Source organism: Mustela lutreola, chromosome 5 (assembly GCF_030435805.1).
Source record: "Mustela lutreola isolate mMusLut2 chromosome 5, mMusLut2.pri, whole genome shotgun sequence".
NCBI lineage: Eukaryota > Metazoa > Chordata > Mammalia > Carnivora > Mustelidae > Mustela > Mustela lutreola.
The window spans coordinates 102,738,310-102,764,652 of record NC_081294.1 but is presented as its reverse complement, the minus strand read 5'-3'; the positions used below and the strand labels follow the sequence as shown (position 1 = coordinate 102,764,652).

The 26,343-nt window shown below is 34.5% G+C and overlaps 1 protein-coding gene across 5 annotated transcripts in view; it reads right to left on the bottom strand.

The window, feature by feature from the left end:
* The window catches only part of POLK (DNA polymerase kappa), a 67,978-nt gene that overhangs the window by 2,212 nt on the left and 39,423 nt on the right, over positions 1-26,343 (bottom strand). For all 5 annotated transcript variants that reach the window (XM_059175263.1, XM_059175264.1, XM_059175262.1 and 2 more), the window contains 8 exons: positions 24,904-25,035; positions 21,917-22,070; positions 18,024-18,263; positions 16,728-16,852; positions 11,622-11,788; positions 8,804-8,836; positions 3,966-4,062; positions 1,589-1,760 (listed from right to left, as the gene is read on the bottom strand). In XM_059175263.1, the coding sequence (XP_059031246.1) occupies positions 1,589-1,760; positions 3,966-4,062; positions 8,804-8,836; positions 11,622-11,788; positions 16,728-16,852; positions 18,024-18,263; positions 21,917-22,070; positions 24,904-25,035 (1,120 nt within the window). The remainder of the gene's footprint in view (positions 1-1,588; positions 1,761-3,965; positions 4,063-8,803; positions 8,837-11,621; positions 11,789-16,727; positions 16,853-18,023; positions 18,264-21,916; positions 22,071-24,903; positions 25,036-26,343) is intronic.

Below are 26,343 nucleotides of genomic sequence, written 5' to 3'. Positions count from 1 at the left end.
TATACAAAATGATGTTTAAAGAAAAATAATAAGCAATATGGCATATTTTCTGAATTAAAGTATACTTTTTCAAAATGGGTACTTCGCATGAAGTTTACCTTCCTTTATAAAACTGGATATCATAAATAGTATCTGTTGGAGTTGGCATGGTTAGATAATAATTATATAACTAATATTTGACAGAAGATACCACTAAATACCAACTAACGGATTGGAGTCAACTTCACAGACTCTAGCTCTTTTTTCCCAATAGCCTTGTGTTTTAGAGCACTTTTTAGATTCACATCGAAAGTGAGCAGAAAGGTCAGAGTTCCTACATATCCTCTGCCCACACCATGCACAGCCTCCTCCAATCAATATCCTGCAGCAGAGTGATATGGTTGTTACAAGTGATGAACCTATCTTGATATAACATTAACACTCAAAGTCCATAGATTACATTAGGGTTTATTCTTGGTGTTGTACATCCTATGGATTTTGACATGTTTAATGATATGTATCCATTATTATAGAATCATACAGAATAGTTTTTACTGTTCTAAAAATCCTTTGTGCTAATTCTATTCATCCCTTCCCTACCACCTACCCTTGACATCCACTGATCTTTTCACTGTCTCCACAGTTTGGTCTTTTCCAGGATGTCATATAGTTCAAATCACACCGTATTTAACCTTTTCACATTGGCTTCTTTCACTTAATAAAATGCATTTAAGGTTCGTCCATGTCTTTTCATGGCTGGATAGCTCATTTCTTTTATGCACTAAATAATATTCTATTGTCTGTCCCAGTTTCCAATCATCTACTACTGAAGGGCATTTTGGTTGTTTCCAATTTTGGCAATTACGAATTATGTTGTTATAAACATAGGCTCTTTAGCTTTCAATCAACATACTTTATTCCATCAATTTCAAGTGTATACTATGTTTCATATATGAAAGTACAGCTAATGATCCACTCTTAGCAGTAAAGGTGGCATCTGGAGTGCTTATCCATGAGCATCCTCTCACGCAATTCACTTTAGAAACTTGTCTTGTTAATTTGTTTGTTCACCACGCAGTGGCTACAGATACAGTTTTATATTGTCACAATTCCTTATCTGCAATTCTGAAATCTAAAGAGCTCTAAAAATTGTAACCAACAAATGGTAATTAATGACCGAATTGATGTGAGACTATATTTAGAGTCTTTCTAACCTATTGTGAATATTTTCTTGTTTTGCTACAAAAATATTAATATGTTTATCATGAGGTGGTGCCTCAGATACCAAAGGAGTACTACATAATGTACTCAATATGTACTGTATTTGTTTCCTAAAATCTGAAAGGTTTTAAATTTTGAAACATACCTATCCCCAAGGATTTCAGTAAGTAGGAAGGAAAAATCAACTGTAATTGGTTCTTACAGGAATTAAACTAATGAGCATGGTTTCACTTACATCAGGTTCTAAGAACTAAGAAAAATGGCAGCATAGGTACAAACTCCTAAACAGGTTTAAGAAAAAAATGAAGGAGAGAGAGAGAGACTATTTCCTAAGTTGCTTTCTTTGGGAAAATCTAGCAGATTTAAGGAAAAACAAGAAAAGGCATACCCATAAGTCTTAATCTCAAAGGATGTGGAAAATCAGCATCAATTTCTGTTCTTAGCAATTCTTTAGCAATAGCAAATATTTCTTCTGCAGTAGAAACAACAGATGAAACTGTAGATGCACGAGTTTTTACTTCAAAATTTACATTCTTCAGTTTAATGGTAACAGTTCTACCCTACAACCAACAGAAAACATTGTTATATATAGTTTTCTAACTTCTAGAAACAAGCTATATTGTATGTTAGAAAAAATTCAAAAACATCTCTTATATACACATAATATAGAAGTATAATCAATTATTTATGAAACATGGTAATGAAATCTGTCAAAAAGAATAAATGAAATATATAAGCAACCTAAAAATCCCATTTTAGCCAATAATTATTGCTTCTTTCCCAAATGAATTTTTATAAAGGGACTTTTTATATAAAAAGCAACATTAACTGATCATTTTTCTTTTTACTAATCTCTTTTAGATTTCAGTACCTAAAAAGAGAGGAAAAAAGTTTCTTAAAGGGGTCTCCATTGAAAGGGTCTTATAGACAGCTCACAGTTATTGTGTACCTACTATATGCCAGACACTATGCTAAGCCATTTACATGTAAGAACTCTACTGTTCTTTTTTAATGGGTACAGAATTTCAGTTTGAGATAATGAAAAAGTTCTGGAGATTGATAGTGGTGATGGTTGCACCATATGAATGAACTTAATGCCATAGACATGTAACTTAAAAATAGTTAAAATGGTAAATTCTATGTTACATATATTTTACTACCTCCTAGAAGTTCTGAGAGTGGGCTGATGGACTCACTTCCAAAGAATAAAGTATGGAAAGGGAAAAGTAGTAACTTCACAGAGGAGAAGCCTAGCAAACACTCACTTAATCAGGTGACAAAGGTTACTACCCCTGGTGATAGCTTGTGGCCATCCTATACCTTGAAAGGATGTAATGAAGAGATTTCACCTCTAGTATTCTTTCTAAAAATCCACAACCCTGGTCTAAACATAAGAAAAACATCAGCCAAGCCTAGATGGAAAGACACCCTGAAGGATACCTGGCCAATATTCCTTAAGACATGAAGGTCAAGAAAAACAAGGAAATACTGAGAAACTGTTACAGATTAGAGGAGACTAGGAGACAAGACGACTAAATGCCGTGTGGTTCCCTGGACTGAATCCTGGAACAGAAAGAGGACATTAATGGAAAAACAGGTAAAATCCAAAAAATGTCAGGAGTTTTGTTAATAGTTATGAGCTAATTTTAGTTTCTTAGCTTGACAAAAGTACTATGACAATATGGCTAAAATAACATAAGATATTAATAGTGTGGGAAAATGGGTATATCAGAACTCTCTATATGATCTATACTACTTTTCTGTATATATGAAATGACTCTAAAATTACAGGTTTATTAAAAAATTTTAAATCAATTCTATTTATACTTAAGGTATGATAGAGAAGGATTATAAGAAATATATAGAGGAGGGCAATAGAAAAAAAAGAAATATATAGATATCCCATTCTAATAACTTTGTTGTTTTCTGGTTTTTATTTTTTGGGGATAACCTTTGAATACCTTTGTATTATACTTTGTAATAACTCCACCTCTGGTTTCAGAGTTTGGAAGATTACTAAATATGGATTGTTGTGAGTAAAGATTATAAAATAGAAATTTAAAACCTTCCAGGTTTTGTTTGCAATGTGTTAAACAACCTAGAACAAGGGCCTTGAAACAAAATGTTATTCTAGAAAATCACTGTCTACCTGAGAAAAACAGTAAAGGAGGGTTGGAAAGATATTTATACAAAGTAAATATAGTTCCAGAGAAATCCTTACCTTTGCTTTATTCTCTATGTCAATATAATAATTGTTTATGTCAATATAACTCTGATTTTGAACTTACTCAAATGTACTCCAAATTCTGGAATTATACTGGAGCCAGCCCACTGTTGTAAGTTGCTTCTTCATCTAATCATCTTATCATAGGCCTCAATTATGGGTCAGAATCAAATTTGTCTCTATTGGGGATGGGAATAATCCTTTCTAATGCATCTCAATTTGTACTCAAATGTAAAACCCAACTCTTCCTTTAAAGTATCATTTTACTATTAAAATTTTTTTAAAAACCAGGGGCACCTGGGTGGTTCAGATGGGTAATTATGTGCCTGTCTTTGGCTCAGGTCATGATCTTCTGGTCCTGGGATCCAGCCCCACATTCCATTCCTGGCTCAGCAAGGAGTCTGTTTCTCCCTCTGCCTCACACCCCTCATGCTTGCTCGCTCTCTCTCTCACTTTCTCTCTGTCTCAAATGAATAAATAAAATCTTTAAAGAAGTTTTGCTTTTTTTGTAAACTAAGAAGACCACACCAAAATAAAGTACCTTTAGTCCTTCTTTCTGCAGATCTTGAGCAAGTTCACTGCAAAGTTCCCGGCACAAACTATATTGTTCCTCTGCTTTACTTATTTCATTGAATGTCCTAGAAAGACAAAAATGATTTTGGTGCACAGAGTAACCTATAATCCAGGATAATTAAGGAGTGACAAAGTACGTTTAAATAGCTTAGCATCAAGTTATATTTTCTGCAGCACAAAATAAAATTTTCAGATGAACTAAGATATAATTAAGGAAAAACATCTAAAATCTATGTAAATAATGGAAGATCATTTGTAGTTAAACTGACTACCAAAGGTACATTTGCTTTATCTATAATATTTTTTAAAAAGTTGATTAAAGTCTGACATATCGTATCAATAAGAGAAAATATAAAAATCATATGATCATTTCAACAGATGCAGGAAAAGCATTTCACAAAGTATAACAACCACTCATGATAAAAATCCCAACAAAGTAGGTTTAGAGGAAACATATCTCAGCATAATAAAGGCCTTACATGAAGAACCCACAGCTAACATCATTCTCAATGGGGAAAAACTGACAGCCTTTCCTCTAAGGTCAGGAACAAGATAAGGATGTCCACTCTCACCACTTTTATTCAATACAGTACTAGAAGTCCTAGCCACAGCAATTAGACAATGTAAAGAAATTAAAGGCCTCCAAAGTGGTAAGGAAGAAGTAAAATTTTCACTATTAGACATGATACCATCTATACAAAACTGAAGATTCCACCAAAAAACTACTAGAACTGATAAATGAGTTCAGGAAGGTCACAGGGTAAAAAATCAACGTACAGAAATCCACTGCACTTCCCATACACTAATTATGAAACATCAGAAAGAGAAATTAAGAAAATAATCCCGTTTGCAATTGCACCAAAAACGATAAAATACCTAGGAATAAACGTAACCAAAGAAGTGAAAGACCGGTACTCTGAAAACTATACAATATTTATAAAAGAATTAAGATGACACAAATGGAAAGACATTCCATGTTCATGTTTAGAAGAACAAATATTCTTAAAATCCCTACACTACCCAAAGCAATCTACAGATTAAATGCAATCTCTATCAAAATACCAACAGCACTCTTAACTATAAGGAACAAATTGAGGTTTGCTGGGGTTGGGGAGGGTAATTGGGTAATAGACATTAAGGGGGACACTGATGTAATGATGTACACTGGGTGTTATATGCTACTGGTGAATCATTAAATACTATCCCTGAAACTAATATGCTATATGTTAACTAATTTGAATTTAAATAAAAATCTAAAAAAAAAAATAGCAAGAGCATTTTTTGCAAAACTAGAAGAAACAAACCTAAAATTTGTATGAAACCACAAAAGGCTCAAAATAGCCATGGTAATCTTCAAAAAGCAAAGCAAAGCTGGAAATACCACAATTCCAGACTTCAAGTTATACTACAAAGCTATAGTAATCAAAACAGTATGGTAGCAGCACAAAAATAAGCACACAGATCAATGCACCAGAATAGAAAGCCAGAAATACACCCACAATTATATGGTCAATTACTCTTCAACAAAGGAAGCAAGAAGATGCAATGGGAAGAAGATAGTCTCTTCAACAAACGGTTTTGGGAAAATTGGACAGCTACATGCAAAAGAACATATTGTTACACCATACACAAAAAGAAATTCCAAATGGATTAAGGACTTAATGTGAGACCTGAAAACATAAAAATCCTAGAAGAGAGCACAGACAATAATTTCTCTGACATCACTCATAACAACATCTTTCTATATGTCTCCCAAGACAATGGAAACAAAAGCAAAAAATAAACTATTGGGACTACATCAAAATAAAAAGCCTTTGCTTAGCAAAGGAAACAACCAACAAAACCAAAAGACAACCTATGGAATAAGAGAAGATATTTGCAAATAATATGTCTGGTAAAGGGTTAGTGACCAAAATATATAAAGAATGAGACAACTCAACACACACACACACACACACACACACACACACACAAAATAATCCAATTAAAAAATAGGCAGAAGACATGGACAGACATTTCTCCAAAAAAGACTTATAGATGTCCAAAGACAAATGAAAAGATGCTTAACATCACTCATCAGGGATATGCAAATCAAAACCATAACGAAATATCACCTCATGCCTGTCAGAATGGCTAAAATCGAAGACTCAAGAAACAAGTGTTGGCAAGGATGTGGAGAAAAAGGGGCCCTCCTGCCTCCTGTGCTGTTTGTGGGGATGCAAACTGGTGCGGCCACTCTGGAAAACAGTAGGGAGTTTCCTCAAAAAATTAAAAACAGAACTATCCTACGATCCAGTAATCACACTACTGGATATTTACTCAAAGAATTTGAAAACACCAATTTTAAGGGATATATGCTCCCTAATGTTTATTGCAGCATTATCTGCATTAGCCAAATTATGGAAGCAGCCCAAGTGTCTATCAACTGAGGAATGGATAAAGAAGATGTGGTATATAAATATACATATATATATATATACATAATATTACTTGGCCATTAAAAAAAAGAAAGAAATCTTGCCATTTGCAAAAACATGGAGGGATCTAGAGAGTATAATGCTAAGCAAAATAAGTCAGTCAGAAAAAGCCAAATACCATGATTTCACTCATACGTGGAATTTAAGAAACAAAACAAAGGAAAAGAAAAGAGAAAACAACAAAAACAGACTCTTAACTACAGAGAACAAACAGATGGTTACCAGAAGGGAGGTAGGTAGGAGAACAGGTGAATAGGTGGTGGAGATTGAGAGTACACTTATCTTGAAGAGCACTGACTAATATATGGAACTGCAGAATCGCTATATTGTATACCCAAAACTAATATAACTACCCTGGAAATTTTTAAAAAGCTGATTAAAATCACCAACGGATAATGATAATGCCCTCAGAACTTAAAATACATTATGGTATATGTGTATATAGACTGTTACAGAGGGTTAGCTTAAGAAAGTATATATGAGAATATTATTCTAATTATTGTATATATATTTTTTGGAATAGAAGTATCTTCAAGTAGATATAAGGGGATGATGGTTCCTGGCACCTACATAGAGTTGTCTAGTAGACAAGTGGAAATGGAGGGCTGGTAAGATTAAACATAGAAATTTTAATTCATCTGCACAAGAGTGTTGAAAAAAGGCAAGAGGTCATATTAACATAAAAGAGGAAGATGATCTCTCTTTGGCATAAAAAATCCCGAGCATAGGACTATTCAGTGAAGAGACCCCCTTCTAACTCTAACCCTAGCTACCCAGTTCTCCTCCAACCAATGTTTCCAGCTTCCTATTCATTTAAATTTCTCCAGAGTATTCTTTGTATAAGCAAATTTGTACAAGCAAATAAGCAAATACTTCCCCTGTACTTTTTTACATAAACTGAAGAATATTAGACACATTGTTTAGAACCTTTTCTCAATTCATCCTGTTGAGAGTTCCTTATGAATATGTAATTCCCTCATTTTTATAAAGCAGCCTAATATTCTAATTTAAAGATGTAAGGTCACTTAATCAATCCTCTGTTTTTGGATATTTACTTAAATACTATCTTTTGTTATCATGGAAAAAATAACAAGTAACCTTATATACTTGTAAAATGACATGTGATTACATGTGTGAAATGAATTCCTAGAAAAAGAGCTGTGGGATCAAAGTGCAGGTATGTCTGTGAGTTTAACAGACATTGCCAAAATGCTTGCCCCTTGTGGTGGGCAAAATAATGGCCCCCAAAGATGTCCAAATCCTAATATCCTGGAACGCAGTACATTACATGATATAAGTGACTTTGCAGATATGATTAAGTTAAGATGGAGAGATTAGCCTTAACTGTCCAGGTGGGTCCAATATAATCCCAAGGGTCCTTCTAAGAAGATAGGAGGGTGAGAATCAGAGACAGACAAGATGCTAGGCTTGAAATGGAGCATGGGGCCATCGGTCAAAGAATATAAGCAGCCTCTAAAAGCTTTTGGTAAGAAAATGGATGTGTCCTTGGAGACTTTAGAAGACTTACAACTCTGCCAAGACCTTAATTTTAGGACTCCTGATTCAGAACTGTAAGACAATAAATTTGTGTTGTCTTAAGCCACTAAATCTGTGGTAATATATTACAGGACCAATAAAAAACTAGTATACTTCCTCCAGGTTAATAGCTATTTCACTCCCATAGTCTGTCCAATAGAGCATCTCTGCCAACCCATTAGTGAAAAAGGCTATCTTGAGAAACTTCATCTGTATTTTTTTAATTATAAAAAAGACTGGGAATATTTGCAATGTTTCAAGAGGCATTTGTACACCTCCTTCTTTGTTAACTAATTAGATCTACTGGTATATATTTCTGAAAATAATAAAATCTCATCAAGATTTCATTTGTCTTCCATACAAGATTGTAAACCACTGGACTATGTCCTCTCTAAGCTCAATAGCTTACTATTTGGCCACTATGTGCATTCATTAATATTTGAAAAGTTTCAAGAAGAATTTCCAAGGTCCCTTCTTAAATTTCTCAAATAACTACTCAGTAAATTTTCCCACAAACAGGGCTAGAAATTAAGATTCAGAATCTTAAGATGATTGGTTTTCATTTAATAGGAGGAAACCAACATTAGAAATAACTATAGTTAAATTTTTTCCCATAGAGAGCATAGCAAGCAAAGATATAACATTATACTGGAATATTTAACTTAGTCACATCAACTACTGAAAAATGTCATTTGGTTTGCAGACAGATTTTTCTATTTCAGTGATATTTTGCAAAAAAAAAACCCAAAAAGTTAAAAATAACATTAATTATGAGTTATGAACAAAACATTACCTCTCAACGCTCATGCTTTTCCTTTCTCCATCCCTTGAAATGAAAAAGAAAAAAAAAGATTTTCTTTACTTTTTCAAAGAAGACTCAGTTCTTTTTAGTCAACCAAAAGGATTTAACATATCAATTACCATTTAAAGAATTTTTTAAATGTATTTTGTTAAAATTCATACATCATGAAGAACAGTGAGTTTTTAAAATCTCAAAATAAAACTATCAACAAAAAATAATATCATTATATGTAAAGTGGATCAAGTCTATATCTATCAAAGAGAAAAATTTTACAATAGGTTGATATTATAAACTGGTTCTACTAAAAGTGTGAATATAAAAACCCTGGCTTATAAAAACCAGTAAGAGTTAGTTGTGTAATGCCTTGCTGTTATATGATCTGATTAAATACCAATTACCTAGTTTTTTGTGTGGTATATTAACTGTGCTCTCCTATAGCTATTTATTATTCATTTATACCACTCTATTGAACCTCAGTTAGAATTTGGACACAGAAAAAGGATGGTGATTTGGAATCTGAGCCATCTAGTTTGGTTGAATTCTAGCTGTTCTGAGAGAAGTAGTTGAAACTAAAAAAGCTGAAATGACATGTAGATTATTCATTTCCCACATATTCAATGAACCTATTAGGAGTAAAGTACTGTTCTAGGCACTGGGTATACAGTTATGACCAAAACAGACCAAGTTTTTATCCTTAAGAAACTTGTATCTTACTGGAAGGAGACAAATAAAGACATATAGAAGTAAATCTGGAGTATGTCAGAAGGTAAGAAGAATTAAGGATTAAAAAATAAAGCAGAAGAAAGAAATAGAGAATGTACATAGAAGGGAAAGGAGGGGAAAAAAAAGGAAGGGAAAGGAGGTTTGCTATTTTACATTATTATAAATTACCTATGAATGTCACTTCAAAGGATTACTGGCATCTTTAAATACCACAGATTCATATATGTTATGTTATACCAAGAACTACATTGTTTTCAACCACTATGTAAATAAAAAAGAGGATAATCCTTGGATTAAAGAAAAAGTTTTATTTCCCATTACTTCCAAATACTAGATTATTTATAGTAGTGCGATTTCCTTCTCTGATCTTAGCATTACATTCGCTCAAGATCAAAGTCAGCTAACTATGGGCTTAAAAATGAGAACAATGAGGGCGCCTGGGTGGCTCAGTTTGTTAAGCATCTGCCTTCAGCTCAGGTTCTGTTCCTGGGATCCTGGGAGAGCCTCCCACATGGGACTGCCTGCTCAGTGGGGAGCCTCCTTCTCCCTCTCCCTCTGTTACTCCTCTGCTTGTGCTCTTTTGTCAAATAAATAAAATCTTTAAAAAACAAAAAAACAAAAGGGATGAGGAGCATGGACAGATGAGAAAGGCAGTAGCTGCAATCTCTGTAAGATTTAGCACCTTTAATTATTTTAACTTATTTCATTTGCCTCCTCTATAATCTTCCTGCTTTCCTTTAGTTTAAGTAAATAAAGGAATTGTTCTGGGGGCAGACTGACAGGATGATGATAAAATTATAAAAATAGTGTCCCATGTTAATTCCCATTCTTCTTAAAAATTCCTTTCTTGGGGCACCTGGGTGGCTCAGTGGGTTGGGCCCCCTGCTTTGGGCTCAAATCATGATCTCAGGGTCCTGGGATTGAGCTCAGTGGGGAGCCTGCTTCTCCCTCTCTGCCTACTTGTGCTCGCTCCCTCTCTTTCTCTCTCTCTCTGTTAAATGAATAAGTAAAAATCTTAAAAAAAAAAAAAATTCCTTTCTTTTCACCCACTCCCACAGTGTACCCTTCTAGCTCTCGGACATTTCTTTTTAAGACTGAAATGGAAGAGTGGCAAGGAAGAATCAGGGACCTCTCTTGCTGTTTCCTCTTCTACATCTTTACATGGCTGGCTCCTTCAGGTCCCTGCATTTGGATTATGGTTGCCAACACCCACTCTTACTCCCCAAGGCATGTTCTAGTCCCTAACTCTGCCTTACTTTCTTCATTTGTTTATTTGGTTACTTCGTATTTACCACACTATTCTGCAAAGTCCATGAAGACAAGATTTTGTCTTATTTTCTACTGTTCTTCCCAGTGCCTAGAACAGTAACTAATGAAGTAAGTACTCACTACTGAATTAATCAGTCAATCATTTATAAGTCTGGAAAAAGAAAAGAAATAAAACTTGTTTTATTTATAAAAGAAAAAAAATGAACTTGTTAGGTCATGAAGGCTCTCAAAGAATCATTAAATTTCCCCACTTACGGGGTAAATTCTTGAATATGAGTCACCTTTCTTTCCTCAACAATCAGACCATTAGTCTTACGTTCTGAACAAAAACAAGGCAGGTACAGAAAAGAAAGTACTCATCGTTCTTCTTATCTATCTAACCAATTGCTGTAGCCAATAGCCAAAGAGTGATTCTTTGTTCTTTTCCTTTCCTGCCACCTGCAATCTTTTGGCTCGAATTCAAAAATTATATTCCAGAATGAATGAGACTCAAAAAATTTTAAAGCATGTTATCCTATAAACGTGTCTAGGTGGCCCTGTCAGTTGAGCATCTGATCATGGTTTCAGCTCAGGTCATGATCTCAGGGTCCTGGGAGCAAGCCCTGCATTAGGCTCTGTACTCTGTAGAGTCTGCTTGAGATTCTCTCTCTCCCTTTCCTTCTGCCCCTCCTGCTCTCTCTCTCTTTCTGGAATAAATAAGTAAATCTTTAAAAAGAAATTAAAAATAAATGTTATCCTATAGCCTCCTTATCAATGGTTAAAATTGTTATTTCAGGAAATGATAAGAAAAAAACAGAATGACTACACATATAGGTACCTTGTCAGGTGTGTTGAACCTAGACCCAGGGAAATATGAAGGAAATGATGCCAAGATGTTTCAGAGAAAAGAAGAGAAAGCAATGCCCTCCGTTGGTAGAGTTCTGTACAAGTAATAATTCCAAGAGCCTTTAACATTTTCTCTGTAACTTTTCCTATTCCAGAAACCTAGAAAAGAGTTATTATTTATTATTAATACAGTTTTACATTAAGGCAAGTAAAGATATTTAATCTCATTATACCTTTTATAACCAATAAAAGGTATGAATAATGTGACCATCCTCACAAGTCATGCAATAAAACTACTTTACTTCTTGTTACATCTCCTAAACTAGTGTTGCATGGAAATTTAAAATTTTAAATTACACAAAATTTTAAAAATCATTAAAGAGGCACCTAGGTGGCTTGGTCGGTTAAGCATCTGCCTTCAGCTCAGGTCATGATCTCAGAGTCCTGGGCTCGAGTCCCCCATCAAGCTCCCAGCCAGCAGGGAGCCTGCTTCCCCCTCGCCTTTTGCCCTCCCCAACTCATGCTCTCTTTCTCTCTCAAATAAATAAATAAAATATATTTTTTTAAAGCATTAAAAAAAGAGTTCTACAGTCATAGAAACTTGAAAAATGGTGGAATAAGCAAATCTAAAATAAACTTTTTACTGCAAAACTTATGAATCTTTAATATAACATTATCTGTTGTTATCTACTAAGCCTGGTATGTTCCAAAGTTCTTTGACCCCAGAACCTTTTTCAATGGCATAGTTATTCATATCTTGAAAAACACAATGGAAAACACTGCTTTATAGCTACATCTTACATAGTCTAAACCATTCAGTGATCATACATTATATCCTCTGATATGGCCTTTCTTCTGGGCATTGAAAAATGTATCTTTAAATTCACTCCTGTATGTGATGTGAGAAAATCAGGCCCTAGAACATCAATTATTCTTTTTTTAAAAAACCTATATGCAGAAAAATCTACAAGCTATAAAAAATAATAAAACACACCATTTTTATAAAAAACCCCTATGGGATCGCTTTACCATTTTAAAGACAGTAATGTATTTGGGGGGTTTTGGGGGGAGGGGGTTAGAAACAATTAAATTTCCAGATCTCTTTTTTTTTTTTTCCCCTTTTAATTTTTTATTTTTTTTATAAACATATATTTTTATCCCCAGGGGTACAGGTCTGTGAATCACCAGGTTTACACACTTCACAGCACTCACCAAATCACATACCCTCCCCAATGTCCATAATCCCACCCCCTTCTCCCAAACCCCCTCCCCCCGGCAACCCTCAGTTTGTTTTGTGAGATTAAGAGTCACTTATGGTTTGTCTCCCTCCCAATCCCATCTTGTTTCATTGATTCTTCTTCTACCCACTTAAGCCTCCATGTTGTATCACCACTTCCTCATATCAGGGAGATCATATGATAGTTGTCTTTCTCTGCTTGACTTATTTCGCTAAGCATGATACGCTCTAGTTCCATCCATGTTGTTGCAAATGGCAAGATTTCATTTCTTTCGATGGCTGCATAGTATTCCATTGTGTATATATACCACATCTTCTTGATCCATTCATCTGTTGATGGACATCTAGGTTCTTTCCATAGTTTGGCTATTGTGGACATTGCTGCTATAAACATTCGGGTGCACGTGCCCCTTTGGATCACTACATTTGTATCTTTTTTTTTTTTTTTATACTTTTTTTATTTTTTATAAACATATATTTTTATCCCCAGGGGTACAGGTCTGTGAATCACCAGGTTTACACACTTCACAGCACTCACCAAAGCACATACCCTCCCCAATGTCCATAATCCCAACCCCTTCTCCCAAACCCCCTCCCCTCGGCAACCCTCAGTTTGTTTTGTGAGATTAAGAGTCACTTATGGTTTGTCTCCCTCCCAATCCCATCTTGTTTCATTGATTCTTCTTCTACCCACTTAAGCCTCCATGTTGTATCACCACTTCCTCATATAAGGGAGATCATATGATAGTTGTCTTTCTCTGCTTGACTTATTTCGCTAAGCATGATACGCTCTAGTTCCATCCATGTTGTTGCAAATGGCAAGATTTCATTTCTTTTGATGGCTGCATAGTATTCCATTGTGTATATATACCACATCTTCTTGATCCATTCATCTGTTGATGGACATCTAGGTTCTTTCCATAGTTTGGCTATTGTGGACATTGCTGCTATAAACATTCGGGTGCACGTGCCCCTTTGGATCACTACGTTTGTATCTTTAGGGTAAATACCCAATAGTGCAATTGCTGGGTCATAGGGCAGTTCTATTTTCAACATTTTGAGGAACCTCCATGCTGTTTTCCAGAGTGGCTGCACCAGCTTGCATTCCCACCAACAGTGTAGGAGGGTTCCCCTTTCTCCGCATCCTCGCCAGCATCTGTCATTTCCTGATTTGTTGATTTTAGCCATTCTGACTGGTGTGAGGTGATATCTCATTGTGGTTTTGATTTGTATTTCCCTGATGCCGAGTGATATGGAGCACTTTTTCATGTGTCTGTTCGCCATCTGCATGTCTTCTTTGCAGAAATGTCTGTTCATGTCCTCTGCCCATTTCTTGATTGGATTATTTGTTCTTTGGGTGTTGAGTTTGCTAAGTTCTTTATAGATTCTGGACACTAGTCCTTTATCTGATATGTCGTTTGCAAATATCTTCTCCCATTCTGTCAGTTGTCTTTTGATTTTGTTAACTGTTTCCTTTGCTGTGCAAAAGCTTTTGATCTTGATGAAATCCCAGTAGTTCATTTTTTCCCTTGCTTCCCTTGCCTTTTGCGTTGTTCCTAGGAAGATGTTGCTGCGGCAGAGGTCGAAGAGGTTGCTGCCCGTGTTCTCCTCAAGGATTTTGATGGATTCCTTTCGTACATTGAGGTCCTTCATCCATTTTGAGTCTATTTTTGTGTGTGGTGTAAGGGAATGGTCCAATTTCATTTTTCTGCATGTGGTTGTCCAATTTTCCCAGCACCATTTATTGAAAAGGCTGTCTTTTTTCCATTGGACATTCTTTCCTGCTTTGTCGAAGATTAGTTGACCATAGATTTGAGGGTCTATTTCTGGGCTCTCTATTCTGTTCCATTGATCTATGTGTCTGTTTTTGTGCCAGTACCATGCTGTCTTGATGATGACAGCTTTGTAATAGAGCCTGAAGTCCGGAATTGTGATGCCACCAACGTTGGCTTTCTTTTTCAATATCCCTTTGGCTATTCGAGGTCTTTTCTGGTTCCATATAAATTTTAGCATTAATAAAATTGATAAACCCCTGGCCAGACTTATCAAAAAGAAAAGAGAAAGGACCCAAATAAATAAAATCATGAATGAAAGAGGAGAGATCACAACTAACACCAAAGAAATACAAACTATTATAAGAACATACTATGAGCAACTCTACGGCAATAAATTTGACAATCTGGAAGAAATGGATGCATTCCTAGAAACATATAAACTACCACAACTGAGCCAGGAAGAAATAGAAAGCCTAAACAGACCCATAACCAGTAAGGAGATTGAAACAGTCATTAAAAATCTCCAAACAAACAAAAGCCCAGGGCCAGACGGCTTCCCGGGGGAATTCTACCAAACATTTATAGAAGAACTAATTCCTATTCTCCTGAAACTGTTCCAAAAAATAGAAATGGAAGGAAAACTTCCAAACTCATTTTATGAGGCCAGCATCACCTTGATCCCAAAACCAGACAAGGATCCCACCAAAAAAGAGAGCTATAGACCGATATCCTTGATGAACACAGATGCGAAAATACTCAACAAAATACTAGCCAATAGGATTCAACAGTACATTAAAAGGATTATTCACCACGACCAAGTGGGATTTATTCCAGGGCTGCAAGGTTGGTTCAACATCCGCAAATCAGTCAATGTGATACAACACATCAATAAAAGAAAGAACAAGAACCATATGATACTCTCAATAGATGCTGAAAAAGCATTTGACAAAGTACAACATCCCTTCCTGATCAAAACTCTTCAAAGTGTAGGGATAGAGGGCACATACCTCAATATCATCAAAGCCATCTATGAAAAACCCACCGCAAATATCATTCTCAATGGAGAAAAACTGAAAGCTTTTCCGCTAAGGTCAGGAACACGGCAGGGATGTCCATTATCACCACTGCTATTCAACATCGTACTAGAGGTCCTAGCCTCAGCAATCAGACAACAAAAGGAAATTAAAGGCATCCAAATCGGCAAAGAAGAAGTCAAATTATCACTCTTCACAGATGATATGATACTATATGTGGAAAACCCAAAAGACTCCACTCCAAAACTGCTAGAACTTATACAGGAATTCAGTAAAGTGTCAGGATATAAAATCAATGCACAGAAATCAGTTGCATTTCTCTACACCAACAGCAAGACAGAAGAAAGAGATATTAAGGAGTCAATCCCATTTACAATTGCATCCAAAACCATAAGATACCTAGGAATAAACCTAACCAAAGAGACACAGAATCTATACTCAGAAAACTATAAAGTACTCATGAAAGAAATTGAGGAAGACACAAAGAAATGGAAAAATGTTCCATGCTCCTGGATTGGAAGAATAAATATTGTGAAAATGTCTATGCTACCTAAAGCAATCTACACATTTAATGCAATTCCTATCAAAGTACCATCCATCTTTTTCAAAGAAATGGAACAAATTTCCAGATCTCTTTTAAGTCTCATACCTATTAATCTGATGGCAATTTAGACTTTAGAATCAAGAGAGTATTAGAGGTTACAGCTGAAAGACCCTTACAAGTATTCTTCTTATTTCTGTTCTTCTTGACAGAGGTACACTTAAAAGTCTTTCATCTACTACTTTCTTAAAACATTTTGGCAAACAAACTTCCTAAACCTCAATTTAAGGGTTTCATAGAAAGATTTCTTCAAATCCAAATTCAATCATCCATTATACTTCCTGCTTGTTACCAACTGCTCTAAAACTTCTCAGCAAAGAATGATTACTACCATCCTAAGTAGTTTCTCTTCAGAATATATATATTTATGTTTATAAATATAGTTTATATTTAAATATAAATAAAATTATATTTTATATAAATAAAATAGAAATTTTATACAAAATCTCACCTTTCTAATAGGTAAGTCCTTGATGAAGTCCATCACAGCTTTTCTGCTGGGGAGAATTTGGTATTGTCCATTTGGTTTATTCTTATCACTGCATACTTTTGCTAACATTGTATTTGGGGCAATTCCTTAAAAGAAGAACACTCTGATGACTCAAAGAAGGTGACATGTATCATTTTAAAATATGAGATGACAATACAGAAATAGTGAATGTAGGAAGTCCAAAATGATGACAAATGATACTTTAAAAATAACAACCGATAACTACCTATCTCCCCAGGGCTCGATATGATTTTAGGAAAAGGAATTGTATTAGTCACTGTGGCAGCAGAAAGGAAGAATATTTAAATCTCCATGGAATTTTAAAGTCTAAGAGTAATTGTCAGTGTTTATTTAAGTAATATTATTAGTTTACAGACCATCTTTAGTTGTAATACAGGGTTGATTTATAGAAAAGATCCAGAATATAATTTAGGGTGGATGTTCACTCTTTGAAAGGTCTTTTGTATAGATTACCCAAGTAAAGAAAAAAAAAAAATCAAAGATTCCAGGTTACATTATATTTAAAACAATGATAGTAAAATATATGCATTGTTTTTATTATGTTTATTATGTTTTTATTAAAGCAAATTAATACCTTTTAGAAAGCTGTTTTGAACATTTCTGAGACTCAATGATCAATTAAGATACTTGAAATAGGTATATTCAAATATGATGATTAAATGATTCATTTCAATTTTTATACACATCCTACTAAAATTTGTTACTTATTCTCACACTTTGGCAAAGAAAAAAAAAAGATTAACCTAATCTTAATGCTAATTTACGGTCCTCATGATGAATATCAGTTTCTATGCTAAGACAGAGTGATACCTTTATGGGTTACTGACATTTGTAAAGCTCTTTTTCCCTTCACCAGCTGGTCCTAGATTGCTATGTTGCTAGTCAGGACTTCTGTAGGGTCTCTCTTGTAATCCTGGACAGGGCTGAAAAACCTCAAAGGGAAAACTAATAAACTATTATGTACTAAGCCAATTAAAATGTATTGTATGCTTTAAAAAGGATAGCTACATGAGATTTATGATAGTTGTTTTCTTTGGGTTCACAGGCTTTTCTGCTTAATTCCAATTTACCTGTTGCTTCATAGAATTCTGAATAGGTAAAGTCATTAGCAGTTGAATCAAAAAGGATAAGAAAACATTCCTATAAGCTTAATAGCAAGGAAGAACTAATATTACACTTGAATTAGCCAGTCTGAAAATTTTAACTATGGTAGCCACCAAATCAGTTTTCAAGTACCTGCACTGGCTGTCAGTGTTGTTTTTTGCTCAATTCTGAAACGAATTTCCTTTACCACTTCCTCAGCTGATGTTCCAAAAACAATAGAATTTTGGAGTAGTTGAGGATTATTCTGTTCTTCAGAGTTCACTTGTAAAGGATTTCCTTGGGGCTGCAGATCAGGAGGACTATCATCAAAAAGTAGTGGAGAGATAGAACGTTCATGCTCACTCAGTTTATTAGTTTCTTTTCCTGGTTTTTCTAAATTATAAACAGAAACAGTAATTATCATCATTTAAATAAGTATATATTTCACCAATGAGGTTTCCCTACATTCTTTCTAAAGACAAAAGAAATCTAGTTTAGTTTTGTTTCTAAGGACCAAGATCAGAAGTGTTATTTATATTTATTTGTTTAACAAAGAAAATACTGATTCTGAGTTTTTCTTAAAAGGAATATTATCTGTTTCCATAGTATACATTTGAAGAGGAAATATCCTATGTAAAAATTGTGAATTTGTGTATCTTACCTAAATTAACTGAAACCTAGAATTGGGCCCAGGGTTATATTACTTTTTTATTTAAAAAGAAAGAAAGCAAGCTTTTTTTTTCCTTTACCCATTAAATTGGAATTTAGGAATGAGGAAAAAGGCATTAAGCCATAAAGAATAATTAAGCCTGAGAATTAAGTTTTGTTTTTAGAGGGAAAAGAACTTTAAATTTTCTTCATTCATGAAAGAAACTTTTCAGATGTTAAAATACTCTCAATATCTTCTTTTAAAAATGCTTATTTTGATTTTCACTTGCTTACATATAAAGTATCACTTTTACTGAAGGCACATTTAAATAAATAGTAATTATTTCTGTAAGTTACACTTCTTTAAATATACAAACTCTTAAGGTCTAATCAGACTAACTATAATAATATGAGTAGGCTACAACCTAATATTACTATTAAAAAATAAAGTAAAAATACTAATCTGGTTTTTACCTCATTTTATTTGCACTTTTCACAACTGGACTGTAAAATATATTTAAATCTATACCAATACTAAAAATGTTCTCATGAACAAATCCATTAATGATTACTTTCTGGGCTTAATGGAAGAGAAATACAATTTATATGTATTTATAAAAATTAAGATTAACAACAGAGCTTTCTGATCTCATTTCATAATTTTATTACATATAAATGTTTTCCAAATTGAGGTAAATGCAGAGCCAAAAATTAAATTTCTAGTTTCAAGATACATATAAATGCATATTATTTTAGAAATAAACCCTCCTTCTAAGGAGGGTTTTCTAAAGATAATATCAATAATATGACTAACACCAGATTAGTTTCAAATTATAAAGCACATAATATGAATTCAGTTATAGACAAATGTTTTCCAAATCTGAATTCCCAGGCCATATACAAAATAAGCCTTATTTTCAAACTTAATATTAGCTAATACTTAGGTACTTCAGTTACTTTCATTTTTCATATTCTGGTTTTAAAATGCAGAGCACTGGGGCTCCTGGGTGGCTCAGTAGGTTAAGCATCTGCCTCCACCTCAGGCCATGATCCCAGGGTCCTGGCATCGAGCCCCACTTTGGGCTCTCTGTGGCACAGGGACCTGCTTCTCCCTCTCCTTCTGCCTGCTGCTCCGCCTGCTTGTGCTCTCTCTCTCTGTCAAACAAGTAAATTGTTTAAAGAAAAAATAAAATGCAGAGCATTTCAGAAAGCATTATGGCGGCGGCACAGCTGAAATGGTATTTGCCTGGCCCCCTTTCCCCCATCAGGATGGGTAAAAGTCAAGGTAAAGAGAGCTGTACAAAAACCACACACCTAGTAAGGTACCTGTCACATTCATAAGCCCCTTCTACAGAGTTATTCTGTGTTTTGTACCTCATGAGTCTACCACAGTACCCTTAGGTGGGTCACTGATGGAATGCTGGAGTAGGAAGCAAAACATGCAGTCCAGGTTCTGCCCTTATTAGAGCAGTTGCTAAATGGCCCAGTTACCTATTAATCAATCGGTCTACTTTTCTATTTGGCCTGGCTATACAACTAACGCTAAAGTAATTTCTTATCTGCTTTCTGAAAAAAAAAGATCTTTATAATCCCCATAACTGAGGTGATCAGAGTACAAAACTGAGGTTTCTTATCATCTGAAACACTGGGATTAAAGCATCCCATCTTTATATGGGATATATGGATGGTGAGTGCTACAAGAATAGGGTATTTCAGTGTCTTACACTGCTTCCTGCTCACCATCCAGATTTATATGGCAAAATAAACATAATAACAATTATTTTATTTGCTTATAGACAAAATAATTAGCACTATTCTTCCAAAGATGGCACCTTTCAGAAAAGGGGCAAACAGCAGAAAAATGTCTGGGACTTCAGAAGAAGTTACATCAGTTCCCTTCTGTGGCACCAACTCACTGTGGGCAGCTTCCTATGGCATTTGTGAAATCAGATATGCTGAAAAGTCCCACCCACAGGGATTTACACATGAGGGGGGAAAAAAGTTAAAACTACCTTAAAAATACAAAATACAGGAAGAGTAAAGTACATAAGTAATTAAGAGTTCACATCCTTTAAGTGAGTTTGTGCATAGTATAATAAATGAAAAGAACATTAGTAGAGAATAAAAATATTTACCTTAGTCCCAGTGTAATTTTTTTTAACATCTTGTGAGCATAATTGTTATAGGAGGTCTCAGAGAGATGCTCTGATATAACAATATAACAATTCCCCCACCCTCTCTTGTGAAAAGTAAGGAAATAAATTGAGATGAAAGCAAACTGACATTAGGTTTTGTGTGCCTCTTCCCCCAAACAATAAAAATATAATACAAAAGATCATTTGCTCTAAGCCTCTGTGTCCAGGAATTATGCCTGTTTATTGATTAATGTTTCTATTAAAGAGAGAGACCGGTGCCTTAGAGTTCTAAATAAGGTAGTGGAGTTGTGATTTGATGTCCGCACTAAACTTGCTCCGAAGATGTGAGCCCCAAACAATGAGTGTCAGAATGTTATGCCATTGAAGATCCACCATTTTTGCTTCAGGGAAAGTTACAGATAGATTTCCTCACCACTGGCTGTCCCCACCTGAAGAAGGCAATGAGTTGTGCACATGAAATACAGCTGTGGGCTGTGAGCAAACCCTCTGTTTCTACATTTTCACCCAGATGAACTTTTTTCAGAGGTCCATGACAACTAAGATATTTGAAGTAATCATACCTCTGACAGAGTGTTGAAAGCATTATGTGTAAATAACTACATGGTTCTCTGACATTATTTTGGATAAGTAACAAAAGGGATCATTCAGAAAAAAAAAACCTTGGGGTCATGAAACTTCTTTATCAGTGTGTACAAAAGAATCACAATAAGGTCTAAGGAAGAGTTGGGAGTCATTAATTTTGGCAAGGTTGAAAATAGTCATAATCACTGTGTAATCAGATCATAGATCATTTTGAAAACGAGGGGGAAAAAAACCACACAATGTTTCGATATATTTGAGACTTTTTAAAAAATCTAATTCCTTTTAACAACCGCAACAAAAGTCCACCTTAAATAGATAACCTCCTCAGATTCAACACAATCCAACCTTTCCTTAGATCTTCAGAAAAGAACTGCTATGAAATTACTTTACTCAATGGTTCTGCAGATTCTTAAACTCTAGAGATTTAACAATCTCATTTGGTTTAAAAGTGATTTAAACCAATCTCTTTGGATTAAAAGTTACAAATTTAACTTAGAAATTCCACAGGTATACTTTAAGTTCCTGATTTTTCATTTTGAATACTTTTTCATTATAAAGGTATACCTAGTTCTATCACCTATGCATGCTAATAAGTTAATTGGTTAATTCAAAGGGCTTTTTGTTTGTTTTTTAGTTTGATCATTCTAATAAATTGCTTACCATTTTCTAGAGAGTTCCCTGTTTTGATGAAATACTTCCTTTTGTCCTCGGGCCAATTTTGTCTTTCCTGTAAGTGCTTTGTTATATTCAAGTAGGCTTCATCAAGACTCATAGCCATAAAATTGGGATCATAATCAGCAAGTATTTCCTTAACCTTCAAAAGGAACAAAATGATTTAAATTTTGCTGCCAAAGCAAAACCCATAATATAACAGCTGATAAGAAACATTAATATTCTTACTTTGCAACTACAGTAAAAATCCTGCAATCAATAGCTCATGGATTTAGGGAATAAATAATTTATTGCTAGCACAAGTTTGTCCAAAGGCTCGTTAGAATTAAAATAGATCATGAAGGCAGGAGACCATGAAACAGCTTCATCTGATACAATCTCTACTCAGCCACCTTTATCTAGATATAATAAGTGACTCAAATAAGTCTCAGACATCATTCTGGTAGGCACAGAAAAAAGGGTTAAGTAACATAATTTAAAGTAACTGGTTAAAAATAGAAATGGGAACAATAGGATCCTGCTCCCCCTCACCTTTTTGTTTATTTTTAAAACAACTAATTCTTTTTTTCAAAGTAGTCTCCACACCCAGCATGCAGCGCAAAGTGGTGAGTTATTGAACTCAATAACCCTGAGATTAAGACCTGAGCCAAAATCAAGAGTTTGATGCTTAATTGACCTGAGCCATCTAGGTGCCCCTAAAAAGGAATAATCTTACATAAAATACTACGTTGCTTTAGAAAGTAGTTCTATTTTAATTAATTATAAATATGCACATAAAACTCCATTCAGAAAACAAAACTCAATTATTGAAATTTGGGATGGAAAAGATGACAAAATCTACAGTGGAAGTCTGTGACTACATTAAATGACAGGGAAAGTCTGGAGCTGCATCTTGAGATAAATAAAAAGATCAGAATTTCCATATGATTCCAGAAACACCATTTATGTAAGATAGTTTTATTATACAAAACTATAAATGTTTCTAACCACTGAAGTATTAACTGAAATAGGAAATAGTTGCCAAAATAATATATACATATTTGAAAAACGTATTTGTTGAATTATGTTATCCTTCCATCTAGTATTTAAAACCTGTCTGCTGTATCATGAGAAAAACCTTTTTTGAAGTTTTATAAAATAAAGCTTTTTAGCTTAATTTGATTATGAACAGCTGAGTCAAAGGTAATTTTAGAAAATAGTGATATAAAACTTGGCCAAGCTTTACTCAGAGAGTACCTTAATTAGCTTTGTTCTTCTGGAAGAAACCAATTTTATAATGTACTCAAATGGAATCTTTCTAGTGAAAATGAAACTCTGGAAAGTCTGTAGTTGGCAGACAACGAAGATTATTCTGAATGAGAAGTACTCCCTAGAGACATGGAGTACTCACTAACTTCCTTTTCAGAGGATACTGCTTGAAGAACAAAAATAGACATGTTCCAGTAAAACTCAAGTACTTAGGTTCCAACAGTCAAAGCTGTTCCATTCTTTTGGAAAAAATAAAAATGGGTCTCCTTAAACTTTTTAAACCAAGTCATACATATTAATATACTTAGAGTCAGTGAATTTGTGCTGTAGTTCGTTCACACGTAACAACCCATTTGCTATCTGCAAATAAACTAGTTAGATCCTGCTCGAATTAGAGAAAGGTTTCTTCAATTTCCGTAACAAGACAGAAGAGAACTAAAAACAATTTAGCTCTCATTATCATATTGTCAGAAGTTTTACTGAATTAAAGCAGGAAAAAAATTCCTTCTTACAAGGTCTCTGAAGGATTTTCAAACTTATTGAAAGCCTGTAATATTTGTGGTTAGCGTTTTATCTCTTTCTCATTAGGAATATGGTAAAACAGATAAGCAGAAACCACACTGGAATGTGGTTCCCCCTTCTACCATCCAAGTACTAACCAGGCCTAACCCTGCTTAGCTTCCAAGATCAGAAGAGATGGGGCGCATTCAGGGTGGTATGGCCGTAGACTGGTTCCCCCTTCTTTACCACATTTTCAGAGATAGGCAAAAAGTACTTGCTGCCACAGACCGTTTTTGAAAGAATGAAAAAAACCAGAATTTTAAAAAAAATTTGGGGTGCATACCATTCCAGTTTGGGGAGGTTTCATTTCTAGAGTACATGAGGTATAATACAAATAAGAGGAGCGAATCTAAAGATGACCTTCGTGACCAAATGATAGTAAGGGTTAGGCCATAGATTTTTAAGGGTTTCAATTCAGACAGCAGTCTTTAACACAGTGCATTTTTTTACAGAAGTCTGAAACTGTTTGATGCACTATTCTAAAATTTTAACTGATGATATGTTTTAGCACTAGCTAAATGATAGTCCAGTTATCAATAACAGAGAAAATCACAATTTTCATATATGACAATTTAGGCAATTTTACTGAGTAATCAAATCTTTATATTTCAGATCCTTTTCAAAGTAAGATGATTCCCTTTTTTCCTTGATTATTGGTCTCTCAAACATTAAAGGCTCATAAGCATCTTCACTAGACTGTGAGGCAAGAAAAACAGCTAAGATAATGGAATTTCATTACTGTCTAAAAACATTTATTATTATTGTGAATAGAAAAATTTATTCACAAAAGAGGTTGAAATTAATGACATGAGTAGATTATGTAAATTATAAATAGGTAATTCTAGAAAAAAAGTATATTGTATATTAAGAAAAAAAACACCTACAGTTAATACAGATTAGAATTAAGGCAATTTAAAGTTTTCCAGGTAGATAGTTTTCTAAACAGATGAAAAAATATGTGCAAGAGCAAAGATCTGGGAAATAGGAGGGTGTGTTCTGTATACTTAGCTCAGTTTTCAATATATGAAGTGAAGAAGTGGTAGGAGGTAAGACTTAAAGGGATAAACTAAGGCCAAATTCTGATGCACTAAGTCATTTGGGCTTGACTCTGTAGGTGACAGGGAATCAGTGAAAGGCTGTAAGTAAGAGTGCTTCATCAGACTTACCTCTGTACTCACAGCTTTGTATTTGTCAAAGTTTGGGGGCACAATAATAAGTTGTGGGCAGAGTCTTTTAGCAATAAATCCTGGCATGGCTGCACGAACACCAAACCTCCTTGCATGGTAATTCGAAGTAGACTGAAAGAAAACGGACCACATGGGGAAAAATATACAAACGTAAATGGGCATACCAATCAATGAGTTCATAAGAAACACATTACTGATGTGCATTTTCAACTCAAGGACATCTGTCTTATAGGCCGCAGTCTCGAATCAAGCTTTGACTTTATTCTATCAAATGGTATTACGATACCATGACCCTCTCTCTTACAATATGTCTCCATATTTATGATGCCAGGTAATAAACAAGACTAAAAAGAAGGTTCTCTTACATTTCCAATTAACTAAACTTCATTAGCTCTAAGGCATACCTGTAATATAGTATATATCAAAGTTTGGATGATAGTAGATGATGTTACATGAAAGTAATAACTATAATGTTATATATAGTACAAGTAGTATGGATATTAAATGTAACAGTCTAGAAAGTAATAGCATGGTATAATAGTATAGATTTGGAATTTGCATTTGAAATTTTTCATTTGGAACCAAAGTCAAAGGTTCTATTAACTGTCAGCTAAATTAAATGTCAAAAAAATGAAGTGATGAAAGCTTAAAAGAGCTTTTAAAATTAAATTTTATTTCTTAAGGCTTGAATATACATTTTGGTGAAAACATTTTCAGTAGGAGATGGAACTAAAAAATTATGAAAGTAAGAAGGAGAACATTACTTTTTTTTTTTTTAAGATTTTATTTATTTATTTGACAGAGAGAGATCACAAGTAGGCAGAGAAGCAGGCAGAGAAAGAGGAGGAAGCAGGCTCCCCACTGAGCAGAGAGCCAGGTGCCGGGCTTGATCCCAGGACCCTGGGATCATGATCTGAGCTGAAGGCAGAGGATTTAACCCACTGAGCCACCCAGGTGCCCTGAGAACATTACTTTAAAATCCTGTTGATACCACAATACCACTTATAAAAATTTTTTTTTAATCACAAACAAAATCTTTGAAATCTCAAGTGAAAATTCAAAGAAATGTAAAACAATCTATCACATGAAAGGATTACTTCAGACTAGTATCAATTTGCCATTAGTAGCTTTCAGATGGCATTTTAAAAATCTTGATAGTACTCAAAACTATGCCAATCTTTGACAGTATTCTGGGAGAGAAGATGCAGATGGGACTAGAAAGACAAATCAATGTTTTAAATATAAATAACTCTAATGGAATGGATATGAAAGCTAGTAGGTTTGTGGTAGATTGTAAATCACAGCCACGATACTTTATAGTTCCTCCTATTCAAGGGTGGGTTCCAGTCCCTCATACCAAGTGACTTGTACTGTGACTTGTTTTGACCAGAAGAATATGAGGGAGTGACATTGTGAGTC